Source organism: Leucoraja erinacea, chromosome 9, assembly GCF_028641065.1.
Source record: "Leucoraja erinacea ecotype New England chromosome 9, Leri_hhj_1, whole genome shotgun sequence".
In the NCBI taxonomy this organism is placed as follows: domain Eukaryota; kingdom Metazoa; phylum Chordata; class Chondrichthyes; order Rajiformes; family Rajidae; genus Leucoraja; species Leucoraja erinaceus.
This window is the reverse complement of record NC_073385.1, coordinates 38809197-38826545: the sequence shown is the minus strand read 5'-3', so window position 1 is coordinate 38826545 and position 17349 is coordinate 38809197. Positions and strand designations below refer to the sequence as shown.

The window sequence follows — 17349 nt, the reverse complement described above, 5'->3', positions numbered from 1 at the left end:
CCACATCCTGCAAGAGTCACACTGCAGCAACATGCCTGCCATTGTTTCAGTAGGCAAATCCCAATTGGTTGTGCCTCTCAACTTCTCCACCTCTGAGCGTAGTCTCCACGCCGAAGACTCTCGAGCCAAAGACTCGCACTTTACTCACCAAGGTACTTCACCTCATCAAGACCACTCCGTTACAGCTGCACTTATTTTAATCTGCTACCAAATCAACTACTTTAGTGCTAATTTGGCGCTCTTTTTAAATCTTCGTTCCCTCTGACTCACCTTCTATCAGCCAATACTCGCTCTCGTTGCTTCTGGCTGCTCCTTCTTTCTGAACTTCATGGTAAGGGTGAGGTGTTGCATTTAGGGAAGTCTAACCAGAGCAGGACCTGCAGAGTAAATGGCAGGGCTCTGGGGTGTGTTGCGGAGCAGAGAGATATAGGAGTACAGGCAAATAGTTCCTTGAAAGTGACATCACAGGTTGATAAGGTCAAAAGCCTTACTAAAATGGATGTATATAACATCAATCACCATACCGTCATCAATCTCTTTTGTCGTGCCTTGAAAAACTAAATCAAGTTAGTAAATACCTGCCATGTACAAAGCCATGCTGGCTATCCCTAATTTTCTTCCAAATGGGAGTAAATCCAATCTCAAAGAATTCTCTCCAATAGTTCCCCTACCACTCACATGAGGCTCACCAGCTTATTGTTCCCTAAATTCTCTCTACTTCCCTTCTTAAACGAAGGACAAACATTAGCCACACTTCAGACTTCTGGGACCTCATCTATGGCTAAAGAAGAAACAGAGATCCTTATCAAGGCCCCTGAAATCTCCTCTCTTGCCTCCCTCAATAACCCGGGAAAGATCCCTTCAGGCCCTTGGAACCTATCCACATTTATGTTCTTCAAGAGTATCAACACCACCTCCTTCTCGATCTCAAACTGCCATATCCTGTTTGTATTCTCCACACTGATCTCGCTCTCCTCCAAGTCTTTCACCGTGAATACAAATGTAAGGTATCATTGAGCATCTCACCTACATCCTCCGACTCCAAGCATTGATACCCTCTTTTAACATTGAGTTAAATCTGATTTGCCAATGACATGTCATGGCATGGCCCCTTTCAACCCTTCTAATCGCCCGCTTGAGTTCTTTCCTACTCGTTTTATATTCCTTATAAGCCAAATCTGATATGCTTTCTTAAACCTGACACGTGCTTCCTTTTTCTTCCTGACCAAGTTTACAATTTCCATGATCCCCTTACCTTGCCGGACTGAAACATGCTGATCCTGCACTTTGATCAGCTGGCCTTTAAACAACTCCCACATATTAGCTGTGGACTTACCCAATAACAAATGCCCTGTAAATAAACACTCTGTGATTCATATATTGTGTGGCCATTGCCGTGTTTTATTTTAATTCTCATTTATTTATGTCAATTGCTTAATAATATTGAATTGAATTATACAAGTTAATAATTGTCACTAATTTTAATAATTTGCTTTTAGTCACTGTGCTCTGAAATTAAACAACGTCGGCGTGGCATAATTTCTGTACTGCACTTATGCCAACGTCTCCTCGATGACACAGATTCGAGCTGTTTGGAAGCTGATCGTCAGTCAATGAAACTTGTTATTGTGAACCTGGAGAGAAGGTGGGAAGCCATAATAATGCAAACTGTCCAGTGGCAGAATAGACTACAAAAGCAACTAGGAAAAGAAAAGGTAAGCTTTCTATACACGATGCCTCTAACATGGAATATCATAAAATATAGAAATTTAAAAGGTTCCTCAGTCTATTTGACTGACACAAAATTTCCCAGTTTTTCAAATACTCATAAATTCTTCCTTATATGTCCTTATATCTCTATTACTTTATCAAATCCAGAAGCAATCAAAATATTTTACATCTCTGTTCAGATACTTGATAACTCTTGAATGTAATTGTGTCACCATTAGCAGCTGTGACTATGATGGCCATCATTCAACACTATTACCTCTGGTTCACTGCTTCTCTGCCTTTATCTGAAATTCCTGAGCATCCGATTTGCCAAACCAAGCCATGATGCAACCAGTCAATGTATTTTACTTGCAGCAGTTCAAGAGAGTACTCATCAAAATACCAAATCTCACCAATCTTCCAAGAAAGTAGAAACATCTATTAGAAATAATTCATAATTTCTATTTATTTTAATAGTATTTGAATTAAGTGATTACTGTACTTCAGTAGTATTTCCATTTAGTGTTCCTAAGTGTTTTAAATGTATTTGAATAACAAAGATATTCACACGCATTTGATTAATCTGACCAATTTGACGGTTTGCAAGACGATGGACAGGGTTTGATCAGCTGAAACTGCAATCCAAAGGGTGGAGTCCGCCATTTGCAATGCCTTTCACCACTGATAATCATTTGGAAATCAGCTGCCCAGTAGAAGACTGCATTGCTGGCCTCTGTAAGGAAGCTCTGGTAGATTACCAGTTAGAGGAACATCCAATTCACAACCCCTCCAACTCCTATTGTATCTATTTTGAGATCTAGTCAGTTTTTCTCTTTGGTAGATGCAGCTAGCATGATTTTGAATGCACTTGCCTCTCAGGGTTTACTCCATGTTTTTCAATCTTTGCCGTTAACTGGGGAACCCCACTGCCCGGGATCACGGGATTAGGGCCAACCTTGCGGATATGAGCCGAGCACTCTACCACTGAGCCAGCCCTTACAATTCTACGCAAAAAATTTCCCGTTTGAAAATGTTGCTAAATGAATATTTCAAATTAGATAAGGTTTGTTACAGTTCTTCGCTGATGCTGAAATACCTGAAAACATAATATTTCTTAAAAACATTAATAATGTGAATCTATAAAAGAGGTAATTTTAAAATGTGACAATTCATCACATAATGATGGGTTAACCACTTTTGCCTGGATATATTAATGACAGATTATAATTTCTGTCAAACACATGTTCCAATTATTCTCCTTTAAATGTGTTTGGCAATGATAATAATTACCTTTTCCAACAACTCTTTTTCCAACATTTCTAAAAACCAAAAGTAGAAAGATATTTAAATCAGGTGTGCACTATTAACAATCACAAAATGAAATCCATATTTATTATCAAATGTATTATCAAAGTGTTAAAGTAGTTACAGCGGTTACATTAATTATTATTCGATTTCTATAGAATGCAACGTCAGCATGATAATTTTGGAAGAAAATAATGGTTTATTTGATTAAACTGATTGATTGAACTAACAGTCGTGGCTTTTATCATGTAATAACAAACAACGCTAGTCATTAGTGTTTCCTTTATCAGCATGCAGATAATAAAATTCAATCTAATAAAAATCCATCACAGTAGATGTTCAACATACCTAAGCAAGTGCTAGATTTGCCGTTATATTAGATTTACAATCATTGCATGGTCATTATGACAGACCTTTTTGTCATGAATAAAGTGAGAAATAAAATAATCTGTTAAACCATTTCCATAACCAGACCTTAATTCTTTATGCGTATTAATTTCAAAAGATTAGATTTGTATTGTAACCTTTCAGTTTGAAATCTATATTTAATGAAAATTAGTTAATAGCATTAGTGGTAATTTAAGCATTAATTTAAATATAATATTAAACCTATAATATGATATAAAATAAACTCTCAGTTGCAAAATAAATACACATGTTACAAAGTTGCATTTCTATAATATGACCCAATCGCAAATAGGTTGAAATCATTCTTTGCAATGTTAACATTCATACACATTTAGAAATTGTTATGAATTTTGCTTAGCTGCTATTTTCATCATGATATCATCTATTTTAAAGTAAATAAGTAATTGTCTTTGTTATACATGAACTACTAATATCGTGATTTCAAGGTATCATTAGTTTAAATGTAGTCAAGATAATTATATTGTTGTTGATCTTGCATTTGAATTGTAATAGTAAGCATAGATAATTATTCAATTAAACATGCGTAACTTTTATTTGGCTCTCCATCCCATTTCTTGGAAAATAAGTAAGAGCAGCTTGAAAAGTGATGAGACAACCACCTGATAGGGTGTTCAACCAGGACTTCAGATTAAGGAATGGAATGGAATGTTTCTTGTCAAGGCATGAGTTATTCCACATACTTGAGGTTCAGCCTCAGCTCAATTTACAAAGAGAGGTTCTGCTGTTTCTGCAGGAGCCTCAGGCCAAGTTCAACTGCAGGAATATTGCAGTTATATATTCTGGAAGTCAAAGGCGATTATGTCTGTTTTTCAAATGTAAACCAGGCACAAAATAATTCTCATTCATTCCGTGGCCAACCTGTGACCAATTTGTGTGCTAAATTTGATGGGGTGTTTTGTAGGTTGCCAATACTGGCCCTCAACTAAAGGGTGGCACTTTGTTGTAAGTAAGGAGAAACTAGTTCCACAGGTTTTTTCAGAAATTCTGTAGACATTGGTGAGAGTTGTTAGGGACATGCCGAACTTCCTAAGCTTTTATTTGGCACCAGGATGAAAGTGGTCTTCTTGAAGCAGTTGGGCACCTCAGAACGGAGTAAGGAGAGATTAAAGATATCCATGAATATTCCCGTTAGTTGGTCCATGCAGTTCCTCAGGGCGCAGCCAGGCACTCAGTCTGGACGGCCAATCTATCTTCTGCAACAGCGACCCTGGGAAAAGGGACACTCGAGTCTGTCGGGACAGATGTCATCGCCCCGTTGGCCTACTGCTCAAAACGAGTATAGAATGCATTAAGTTCATCACAAAGGGCCACGCTATCACCAGCGACGTTGCCTAACTTCGCTTTGCAGCCGGTTATAGTATTCAGACCTTGCCACAGTCTGCGGGTGTCCGAATGATTATACTGGGACTCAACTTTGTCCCAATATTGTCTCTTGACATTTTTTATGGCTTTGCGAAGATCATAGCTTGCTTTCTTCTCCCACTTGGGATCATTTGACTTGTATGCAGCAGTCTTGTCCTTCATCTGGGAATGTACCTTATGGTTCACCCATGGTTTCTGGTTGGAGAACACTCGGATTGTCTTCAGCACACACTCCTCTACGCACTTGCTGATGAAGTCAGTCACAGCAGTGGTGTGCTCATTCAGGTTAGCTGCAGAATACCTGAATATGGACCAGTCCACTGACTCAAAGCAGTCATGTAGGATATCATACATGTCCGCAGATCAGCACGGAACAGGATTCTGCACCGCATCCTCCTGTTTTTGTTTATGTTTGTAATCATAGCATGGTCAGATTTCCTAAAATGTGGCTGAGGAATGGAGCAGTGAGTGTTTTTTATGGATGTGTAGCAGTGGTCAAGGGTGTTCTGCCCTGGTGGAACAAGAGACATGCTGATAGTGGTTTGGTAGTACGCTATTGACATTGATGGTTACTTCAACATTTTGGGTGCAGGCAACTGGCTCCATAGCATTACAATTTACAGTGGGAGCTCAACTGACAAGAAGACCTTTTGAGTATTCAGATACCTTTCTTGGGGATCCAATTACCCAAAACACCTTTCCTTTAGCACTGCACTGAGAGATGGCCTTGTCTGCAGAAAATGGTGTTTATTCAAGCAGCTATCTTGTCTTAGATTTAAGGTTGCTTCTCAGTTGTATTAACTGGTTGCTACTCCCACCACTGATTTAAATTGGCATTCAACTCCTCGCAGCCTCAAGGATTTTATGATCCATGCAATCGCAAAAGGTTAGAGTGGCTGCAAGACTAGCACAGGAGTGAGCTAAGGCATTGGGCCAGATCAGGAACAAGAGGATTTATGACATAAATCTCACAGCTTTCGGTGAAATGGTATCATATATCTATATATATCAGATATATATATATATATATGAACATCACACAAATAAATACACATCCAAGATCAGAGTTTTATATATATATATTTATATATATATATACTTTTAAAACTGTGTGTGTGTGTGTACGGCATTTTGCCTCAGCAACGTATATCCTCGAAAAGCAGACGTAAAAATGTGGATATTTTTACAATTTCGGTAGGGATTTGTCTTATGAGTTCAGAAATCCACTCCTTGGTCAATTATTTCCCCAGTTTTTGAATAAAATTGATCACAAAACTCAATTTTTAAAATATAATCGCCGCTTGAGCTGCTGACGTTACAATGTCCACATTCCCACAAATCGAGGCCCGCAGCTGTGGACTAAAGCCCCGCGCCCAGCCCACGTACGCTCCTGCCACACCTCCCGCAGCTGGCCTCCCACTGCCCGCTCCTCCAACCCCCTCCCCCCCCCCTCCAACCCCCCCCCCAACCCCCCCTCCCAACACCCCCCCCCCCCCCCCCCCCGTTCTAACCTCCCTTGGTCTGCAGATCGGGAGGTCACCGGAGGTCACCATAGGCCACCGACTTGCTTCTGAATCCACACCGTCTCCCGTCATGCGAGACCTGCCGAGGCTCTCCACGCCGCACGAGGTTGTTCGCAGTAGGCCCCGTCCGAGCCGCCCACTCAGCGAGTTTAGGTCCGCCCTCTCCCTCTCTCTCCCCCATCCTCTCCCAAATCCTCTCCCCATCGCCCCTCCCTCTCTGCCCTCTGCCCCCCCCTCCTCTGCCCCTCACTCTTCCCCCCCCTGCAGCACACCCCCCCCCCCCCAGTCCCCCCGCTCTACCCCATCCCCCTGCTCTCCCCTCGCATCCCCTCCCCCTCTCACCCCGTCCCACCTCTCACCCGCTCCCCCTCTCACCCGCTCCCCCCCCCCCCCACCCCTCTCTCTCTATGCCCCTCTCTGTCTCTGCCCCTTCTCTTTCTGCCCTTACTCTCTACCCCCCCCCCCCCTCTCCAGATTTGACTGTGAGCTGGGGGCTATGCGCCAGTAGATAGGGCCGTTATGGGGTAAAAAGAGGAAATTAATAATATTAATATAATATCAAGGGGGTAGTTAGCGTGTGTGACGCCGCATGCTGCCCCCCCTCCCCAATACCGCACGTTGGGGGAAGAGACCCAACGGGTCTACACCTGGTCTAGTATCTATTAAAACTGTGTGTGTGTGTGTGTAAAACTGTGTGTGTGTGTGTGTGTGTGTGTGTGTGTGTGTGTGTGTGTGTGTGTGTGTGTGTGTGTGTGTGTGTGTGTGTGGGCGCGCGCGCGCTTCTGCCTGACTTGTGGTTGCCAGCCTTTCATTCATTGCTACGCCATCATCAAACGCTGAGATTTTTTCCATTTCGGTAGAGATTTCATTTTTCATTCCAAGTATCCACTCCTGATAATAGCTCGTTCTAAGCTCCCCCCAGTCTAGTTTCGGTCAATAAAATACTGAATCAAGCATTTGAGCAACTAAACTTTATTTTGGATAACACAACACAAATTCCCCTATACAATACCTAAACACTGGGGGTTAGATCCTTGTATCTGCTTGACCAAGCCCTTCTAGCCTCGTGCAAGCAGAGACACTCCAAAAAGTCACGCAGTCCCAAGAGTTCTTCCAGAAGATCGACATTGGACCTCGTGGGAGCTCCACGAACCTTAAGGGGCCGAACCACATGGGGATGGTCTCTATACAATCCAATAACACATATCGATTAACACAGTACATGATAGACAGTTCCCTAACCCAATAACACGGTAACTAATACATTGTATCTGGAGAAGTTTCGAGATGGAAATTAACACAGAAGAATTAAACAACATGTTCCCTGAGATTCAGACAACCCAGGCCAAGATTAACATTTCAACCAATCAACAACTATCCAAATGAGGCTTTGCAACATTATTTACACTATGTATATCTGGTTTGCATTGACCCAATCAGTTCCATGCATTTTACACCTTATTGTAAGACTCTGCAGGTCCCATCCTTCCTCTGCAGCTCTTATCTAGGCCACAGACAAACTAGCACCATTCAGCAGCTTGTCCCGGTTCTGCAAAGGCACATTTAACTTGACCCAAATGGCCCAGCAGCACACAAGCCCTTACTCAATTTTAATGTCCTGGCTGCTCCAATTTAGCCAGGATTAACAGAGGGATAGGGATAATGTGCAGACAGATAAGAGTTGGTCGTGCCATCATGTTCGGCACAAACATTGTGTGCTGTTGGGCCTGTTCCTGTGCTGTATGTTCTCTTAGTACTAACAAAGTTACCAGATTGTTGTAAGTACTCAATGGTTGACTAATTCCCCTCATGGAAGGCATTCTGCTACCTGCGCTCTGTGTGACCCATAGCCTTTATAGGCCACTGAATGTTAGAAACATTTGAAAATTAATAAAATGACATATTTCAGTGCTGGTGAAGCTCAGGCTCTGACAGTTTGCCTTCTGTCAGGTGCATTTCAGAGACAAGGCCTCTGCTCTGAGGCCCAGTTGTCCGCATAATGGGAATTCAGGGTGCATTAGGCCAATGAGCTAGGCCCTCCACATCCAGCCTAAGTAATGTGGTTGTCTCTCAGATGCCTTCTCACTTCTGCATCAATTAGAGATTGATAATAATGTAGGCATCCAATGAAGGAATAAAATTAAAGATGTTGATTTACATTGATGGTGAATCAGCAACTAGAGTTCATTGTTTCAGGACAAGGAATCAACTGTTTAAGACGGAGATTAGGAAATGTATTCTTTCAGATGATGATAAATCTTTGGGGCAGTCTACTTGTGTGATGAGGTGAAGAGTAAATTCAGGACAGAGGTCGATTATGTTTTGATCACCAGGGGAATTAAGAGATAGTATTGTGTGTATTAGGGCAGTATTAAAGAAAATTGGTGCTGTGAACATTGCAGATTCATTGCTGTGAACTCTGGTTTCTTTTCTTTATGTCTTTGATTAAAAGTTTCCTAGACCTTGTGCCAATCTGGTATTTTAAAATTTGAATAATAGAATGAATGTTTTGTCATTTTCACTTATGCAACATTATGTTTCTTCTTGATTGTGTGTCAATAATAGAAAACTCATCCAGCATCTGTGAATGTACTGCTGAAAGCATATGGCCATTTATTTTTAAACTGACACAGCAAATTAAAACATTATAAATTGATTTTATGAGTGGTATTATTAAAATAGGGCAACATTCTGCAGCACAAAGGGATGCACAGTGAAGCAGTGGTAGAGTTGCTACCTTACAGCACCAGAGGCCCCGGTTCAATCCTGACTATGGGTTGCTGTCTGTAAGGGGTTTGTCCGTCCACCCTGAGACCGCATGCATTTCCTCTGGGTGCTCCGGTTTCCTCCCACATTTCAAAGATATGCAGGTTTGTAGGTTAATTGGCTTCTGTATATTGTCCCTAGTGTGTAGGATAGAACTAGTGTACGGGTGATCGCTGGTCGGCGTGAACTCAGTGGGCCGAAGGGCCGGTTTCCATGCTGTATCTCTATATCTTTAAAGTAAACTAAACTATTCCAATTTCCTTTGATACAAAGTTCAATAAACATTGATGGGAAATGTTATCTTCAGTGAGTCTTTGAAGTTCAAAGGAGAAGATACAATAATTTGCTCATCAGTTTCCGTTAATTTTTTCTGTGGATATGTAGCCATCCAAATATCTTTTAAACATTGTGATAGTACCTGCCTCAACTACCTCCTCTGCACCTAGTTCTATACATCCACTGCCCTTTATGTAAAAAAGTTGCCCCTCAGGTTCCTTTTAAATCATTCCCCACCTCACCTTAAAACCATGCCTCCAATCTGAAAATCAGCTCTCCACAAGTACATTCTGACTTCTTTCATCTAGCTAATTTTCTATCCAATTGGCTAGCTCACCTGGGATACCATGTAATCTCATCTTCCAAACCAGCCTACCATGAGGGAGTTTGTCAAAAGCCGTGCTATAGTCCATGTCGACAATGTCTTCTGCCCTGGCCTCGTCAATTCTTTTGGTTACCTCTTCAAAAAAACCTGATCAAATTTGTGAGAATTGATTTCCTATGCACAAAGCCATGCTGAACTATCTGCAATCACTTTGCATTTCCAAATGCAGATAGATCCTGTCTCTCAAAATCACCTCCTGTAAACTGCCCCCTGCTGATGTTAGGCTCACATGCCTGCCATTCCCTGGCTTGTTCTTGCACCCTTAGCTGCCCTCCTGTCTTCCGATTCCTCACCCATGGCCAAGGAAAGTACAAAAATCTCTGCCAGGGTTCCAGCAACCTCTTTCATGACTCCCCACAATATCCTAATATACACTTGGTCCAGCTCCAGGGATTTATTCACTTTTATGTGCTTTGTGACCACCAAAACTTTCTCTTTGGTAATATTGATTGTTTCAGGACATCACTGTTCTCTTCCTTGATTTCCCTAGTTTATCCAATTTTCTCCATGGAAAAGAAAGAGAGAAGTATTCATTTAAGACCCCAACCATCTCACATGACTCCAAACATTGATCAACACACTGATCATTCATATTATCTTCCTCAGATGTAATCCTACAACCTATATCCTCCTCAAGGATTTTGTTTAATCCTAATATTTTCCAAAGATTACAACCCAGCAGTATGAATAATGATTTCTCTAATTTTAAGTAACTCCTGCATTCTTTTCCCCTTCCCCACCTTAGGCATTCTACTAGTTCCACTGTTTGCATCCTTGTATCCCTGCCATTAGCACATCTTCCCCATGCAACAATGGGCTATTATGGACTCCACCCTCCTGAGGTAATCTGTTGCTGGCTCTGTTTTGTTCTAGCCTTTTTGAGCCTCCAGTTTCTTCCCATCTCTATTTTTCAGTCTGAGAAAGGGTTCCTACCCGAAATGGCAACTCTTCCTTTTCTCCAGCAATGCTGCCTGACTCGCTAAGTTACTCACGCATTTTGTGTCTTTTTTTCTATACTCAATATCCTGACTGATGTACCACATGTTCCAAAATAAGTCTTTAACACGCTGTCTACCTGTGACACAATTTTCAGGGGACTGTGTACCTGTACTCATGGATCCTTGAGGGACAGAAGAAGTGGTTGAGTCCATTCACCATTCAGATCCAGGACATGTTGAGGAAGTGGTGTGATTGGATATCATAACAAAGGCATGGGAGGGTAATGGCAGGGTGATTAAGACCTGAGGAGTGATGGGCGTGTATGTCATCAAGGTTGAAGCATTTTAGGGCAAACAAGATTGGGGCCAGTGGTGCAGGTAGGTTTAATCAGCAATCAGAGTACCCTGGTCTGGTAAGGAATGAGCGACTTTCAAAATTAAGGCTAAGGAGGCAGGATCAAGTCAAGTCAATGAACAGGTAAAATAATAGGTAGACAATCAGTATCAGCGTTGTAGTGGGTGGAGAAAAGTCAAAAATGAGGTAAGAATATGAGGGAAGGTTGGAATAGGGCCTTAAATCGGAACCTCAGGGACCAGGGAGTCAGGTCCCGGGTTAGTTGCGTGGAGATCACTGGATGGCAAATAATTTTTGTACCGTGCAAGGTGATTCGAAGGTTCATGGTATGGGACTTACTTTTAATAGAGCTTTTAACAATGATGGCTGCTGGGGCAATGTGTACTGATGTCACCAACAACAATGAGAAAGTGACATTAGATGCACATCAGTCATGCTGGAAAGTGGCAAACTTATTTTCCAGAGTGATGCATTACAACGTGGAAATGTTGTTATTGTGCTTCCTCCCTTGATTATTAGTTTTTTTAATTTAATATCCCTATCCGATCTAATTTCTAGGCTTCATCCTTTCTTGTGCTAACTTTTACAAGAAACCATAGAACTGCTTGCAAGCCTCTTGGTTTGCTGCTGACTTCAATATTTTATTGCATTCCGCAATATCACAAAATCTTCTGCGGGCTGGTTAGCACGCAACAAAAGCATTTCACTGTACCTTAGTACAAGTGACAATAAACTGAATTGATCAATTTCAGGGGGGATGAATTCATATTTTAAACAGCCTTTAGGAGGTCCTTGCCCTGCAAATGGGCAATTTGCCAAACATCAACATAAACAAATGACCAGCCTAATCCACACTTACTGAGGCCCACGTGAAAGTGCTCTGGACTTCACTTTGATGCCTTTGAGGAACTGCACCACCTGCACTAACCACAATCTGCCCAATAACAACTATCAATTAGTGATCCCAATATATATTCATGAAACTCTGTCCATAGAGATTTACGTAAAATATAATGGTGCACATTACTTAATACCATGCCACTATGGGCCTGCCAAGTTTATTATTTAGTCATTTATAGAATCACAGAAATCTAATGACACCTGTTGTATAAAAGAGAGTTGTGGTGATTGATTCCGGAGCCTTGTAGGTTATGACATATCAAATGCTCATCCAAATATTTTTAATGTGATAAACATTCCAGTCTCAACTGTTCACTCAGATAGAAAGTTTCAGATTCCTCCCAACCTTCTCCAGACCCCCACCTCCCCTCCTCACCTCCCCTATTCACATTGCTGCTGGGGGAAACAGCTCTCAATGTACTCTCTCAGACTTTTAGGTTAATTGAAACTCTCTCATGTTAATGGAACCTCGCCTTGGCCTCCTCTGATATGAAGGAATTAACAGCAGCCTGTACTATGTTTTCTTATAACTAAACCTACATCCCCATTAAGGCTTTCATAAATGCTTATATATCATTGCGGCTATGAAGTGTGCATTGTAAACTATCTGTGGCCTAATTAGTGTTTTATAAGCTCTAGAATGTCTTCACTGTTATATTCAATGCTTCAGTCAATTTTTATATCACCCTACAAATTTCTCACCACACCCATAAACTATTGATGTAGATGATTATACACTGTATACATTATACTAGGTCCTGAAAAAATCCACTTAAACTAATCTTGCTTTTTTAATAAATAATTTAAAAATGCAAATCATGTCATTTTATTAATGCTCATTAAAACAAACTTAAAGCTTTTAAACATAATTTTTGTTCTGTTTTAGGTCTCTTCAAGCTGTATTGAACCTGGCCTGATGAATTTAAATATCTCAGGTGAAGATTCACTGGAATGGGATGAGACAGACATGAGTTACAATTTGATTGGTATTCGTGATGAGACACTTGATCTTGCATGTGAACAGAATGACATATCAAAATTTTCACTTGAGCCGATGAACAATCTCGTTGATGAGCTTCTACTGGATCATTACAGCAGCGGCCCTGGAGAATCACTGTACAGTCCTGGTGAACCACCTTCTTCTTCTTCTTATCCATATTCCCATCAGCACCACACCCTACATAATCTACAGCTTCTTGGAAAAGATTGTTCATCATTTTTCAATAATGCATCAAATGTTTCCAATGCAAAGCTGCTCACCAATTTAGTGAGGAGTGCAAGTAAAGATTATTCGTTCTCATCTGATGATTCTTTGCCAGACCTACTGGGTGATTTCATTCCAGTGAGACAAGACAAACCAATGGCACTGAGGCCTGAGAGCAAGAGTGGAATAGTCAGCGAGGGTAATACTGAAACAACCTCTCTGTCAAACCAAGATGATCGAGTGCAAACTAAGCTATCTACCAAACCTCTCCACCCCCTAATAGAACTGAAACATAGAGACTGCCCAATTCAATCATGCATTTGTAAAAGACAAGACCTTTGTGAAAAAAAGGAAATAAAGAATGTAACAAAGATACAAAGAACAAAATATGATGTACAATTGTCAGAAGATTTTCAATCACTGTCTCTGAGCAATGAGGGGAATTTACAGCAATTTCAAATGAATAAAATCAGTTCGAAGGATATTTCAAAAGATCTGGAGGCACAATATGATGTGTTCACATTTTATGACTATTCTTACCTGCAGGGCCCTGAGCTTGAGTTAGGTATAACTCACTCCCCTGAAGAAAATGTAACTACTGATGCGAATGTGAGCACAAAACCAGATTATGTTGAAATTATTTGTAAAAATGGATTCTCACCTTCAGATGGCAAACTGGACTGTGCTATGGCAGAAAAATGTCTGCTAGTATCATCAAGTAGAGGTAACCTTGAAACTGATTTTAGAGCAGTAGATGATAATGGAGTAGCTCCAGATGAATATCTGAAAAATGAAACAGATCTCATATTTTTGTCCCATAGGTCATCTGTGGAGTCACTTTCATTTGCTGGTGACATATTTAGCCATGTAACTAACAATCACAAAAATGGTGATCTTCATCGTAGTACTTCCTTAGATAGTTGGGGTAATTCATGCAAGATAACAGAGGAGTTACTTGGCCTCCAGGGTCCAGGGGACATTAGTGTGGGTGTTGAAGCAGTGGGGGAGCTGAGTAAGAGAACTTTGGACCTATTGAAACGTTTAGAAAACATTCAGAATCCAGTAAGTCCAAAAATGAAACGTAGTGTTTCAGACATCACACTGCAGAGTAATTCTCTTAAAATGTCATTCACTGGCCAACCATCATTCGATGCCACTTCCTCAGCCAATGAAGATTCTGCTGCTTCTCTCACAGAACTAAGCAGCAGTGATGAGCTTTCCTTGTGCTCTGAAGACATAATTGTGCATAAAAATAGAATTTTGGATTCAAATGCATCATTCAAAAAGCGTATTAATCACTCAATGACTGATGAAGCTGATACCAATATAAGCATGATTGTAAATGTGTCTTGTACTTCTGCTTGCACTGATGAAGAAGACGATAGTGATTTGCTTTCCAGTTCAACCCTTACGCTAACTGAGGAGGAACTGTGCATTAAGGATGATGATGATTCCAGTATTGCTACAGACGATGACATTAATGAAGAAAGTAATTGCATTTTAGATGGAGACTACATGAAGAATGATTTCCACCACTGGATTAAACCAATCTTTGCTGTCCCTGCAAAAGGAAAGAAAAAAATGAATCCAAAATTGAATCCAGAAGAAAAGGATTTGAGCAAGACAGACCCTAATAGTTTCAGGTTATCTGCTTTCAAAAATACTTCTTCACTTTATCCATTTTTGAACAGTCCAGTATTTAAGCAGCTGGAGTCTAAAGATCATAAAAGTAGTTCTCTCTATCCAAATGAAAAACATTTCATGCAGACTGGAATGGAAACTCTTAGACAATGTACTCACCATTTAAGAGATGACCTGGAGAATGGCAATGTGGAAAAATCTGTATCAAAACATGAAAATAAACAAAATAAAGTATTAGATAGCAAGGTACATTATTCCTTTGAAAAGGGGCGAAATACCAGCAAAATTCATAGAACTGAATGTTTGCAATCTGAATTGCTTGATAGTACAATTGAGCAAAAACCAGAATCACAACACGTTCTAGTTTCTAGATCCCCTACCCAATCCAAAGAGAAGGGTAAAAATATTATATGTTTGGAAGACAAAAGATTTGCAAACAAACATTTATTGTCACCTATTTTTAATACTGATGAGGAGGTTATTTGCATGAAAAGATTTGAAAAGTTAAATGATATTGGAGTATTAGGTGGGAAAAAAGTTCCAACAAGTGAACATAGGAGTAAACAACAACATCAAGATTCCAAAGCAGAACTGATGTTTAACTGCCACAGTGACGAAGATACTACCAGTAAATATTTAGCTGGAGAATGTTCATCTCATCATAATTTAGAAAACACACAGTTGGAGGAAGTTAACAAGGATTGTGCAAAAGCTATTTCGAACTGTGCTTGCCACTCTAATATTTCCCATAGTGAGGAGGAAGAAGATAGTTCTGTTCATAATTTTGTGATGGAAATTATTGATATGGCATCTTCGGCCTTGAAGAACATCTCACACAATGACTCTGAAATGGTGAGTCCAACATCAGTGGCTCAGATCAAGGAAAAAGTGTTGGAACATTCTCACCGAGCTTTGCAGCTGCGAAAAGGAGACTTTTACTCCTACCTGTCCATATCATCACATGACAGTGACTGTGGTGAGGTAAACACTTGCATTGATGAGAAAAGCAGCACACCACTGCCTTTAGATTTAAATGAAGAGGCTAGACTGGAAAACATTGGTGAAGATGATAAACTCCTTTGTGAAGATTTTACAGAACAATCCCATAAATCCCGCTCACTTGATTCTACGTTACAAAGGGACACTGTTCCAGATGAATTACCTTTGCCAAATGATGGATTGGACATGATGCCGTTAAATGCTATTCATGTGCCACCAGTTAATCAAAAGACATGCAGTGGAAATCTAAGTGAAATTAACAAAATCACTAAGAATCTAGATACATGTTTTGTTCCCATTAATCAAACAAGTAATACATCAGAAGACAATACATTTCAATCTGTAGAATACCATGTGAAAAATCCTTACCTTAATTCATTGCTGCCCGAAACACAAAGAAACACAACTAAATGTTTGTCATACAATGAGTCCTTTACAGTCGTGCCAAAAGTTGAAATGTTTGAGCCCATTGAACCACCATTATACATGGAAACTGATGAAAATATATCAGTAAATCAGTCTTATGGTATGAAAAAGAATCCACTGAAGGATGTGCAATCAAATAACATTTATTTTAAGAAACCAAAAGACAATGTGTCCCCTAGCACTAAAACAAAATTTCCACAAAATGGACATTCTATAAATGAAGATGACGAAGGTGCAGATGGCAAAGTCAAACTGATCCTTGACAAGAAAGAAAATCATTGTGATGGGACCTTTAACTTGCCCGAAAAAGGGGTAGGTTACTGTTACATTAATACTGCATAGTTCCACTGTCTCTTAATCCAATCTATAATAGTGGAAGTTATATTATATTTTGAAGAAGATAGATTAAAGGACCAATTTTACTTATAGTTGGTTTAGAAATCAACACTTCCTAAAATTGCATGTTTTTAATGGCCAAATTCAATATCTCTTTTTAAAGCAAACGTTACACATTTTTATTATTAAGATAATTCGTCTCAATTGTCACTTTAATTACAGTATGTTTGGAGATGTGGTAAGTCATGGAGAATTCCAGTGTCCCTAAGGACTGTACCTGTGGAGGGTGCAATCAGTTTCTTACAGACTGCATTAGGGAACTGGAGCAGCAGCTGGATCTGAGGGTATTCCAGGTAATTGCAGAGGTTATAGACGGGAGTTACAGTGAGACTCCAGGTGGATTGCCTCCCCGGTGCCAGGGTTAGGACATCTCCGACCGGCTACAGAACATTCTCAAGGGGGATGACATGCAGCCAGAAGTCATTGTGCACATTGAAACAAATGACATAAGGTTGAAAAAATGATGAGATCCTGCAAAGTGAATATAGGGAATTAGGCAAAAGATTAAAAAGTTGACCCCAAGGGTAGTAATCTCAGGATTACTCCTGGTGCCACAAGTAGGTAGAGTGGTAAAGAAGGCAATTGGTATACTTGCTTTTCTAGGCCAGGACATTGAGTATAAGAGCCAGGAAGTGAGGATGCAGCTTTATAGGACTTTAGTTATGCCGTATTTGGAGTATTGCATGTGGTTCTGGTCGCCCCATTATAGGAGGGATGTGGAGCCTTGGGAAAGG

The 17349-nt window shown here is 40.4% G+C and overlaps 1 protein-coding gene across 2 annotated transcripts in view; it reads left to right on the top strand.

The window, feature by feature from the left end:
* akap6 (A kinase (PRKA) anchor protein 6) overlaps positions 1-17349 on the top strand; it is a 370946-nt gene that overhangs the window by 337621 nt on the left and 15976 nt on the right. For both annotated transcript variants that reach the window (XM_055640567.1, XM_055640568.1), the window contains 2 exons: positions 1500-1715; positions 12836-16531. In XM_055640567.1, coding sequence (XP_055496542.1) covers positions 1500-1715; positions 12836-16531 — 3912 coding nt within the window. The remainder of the gene's footprint in view (positions 1-1499; positions 1716-12835; positions 16532-17349) is intronic.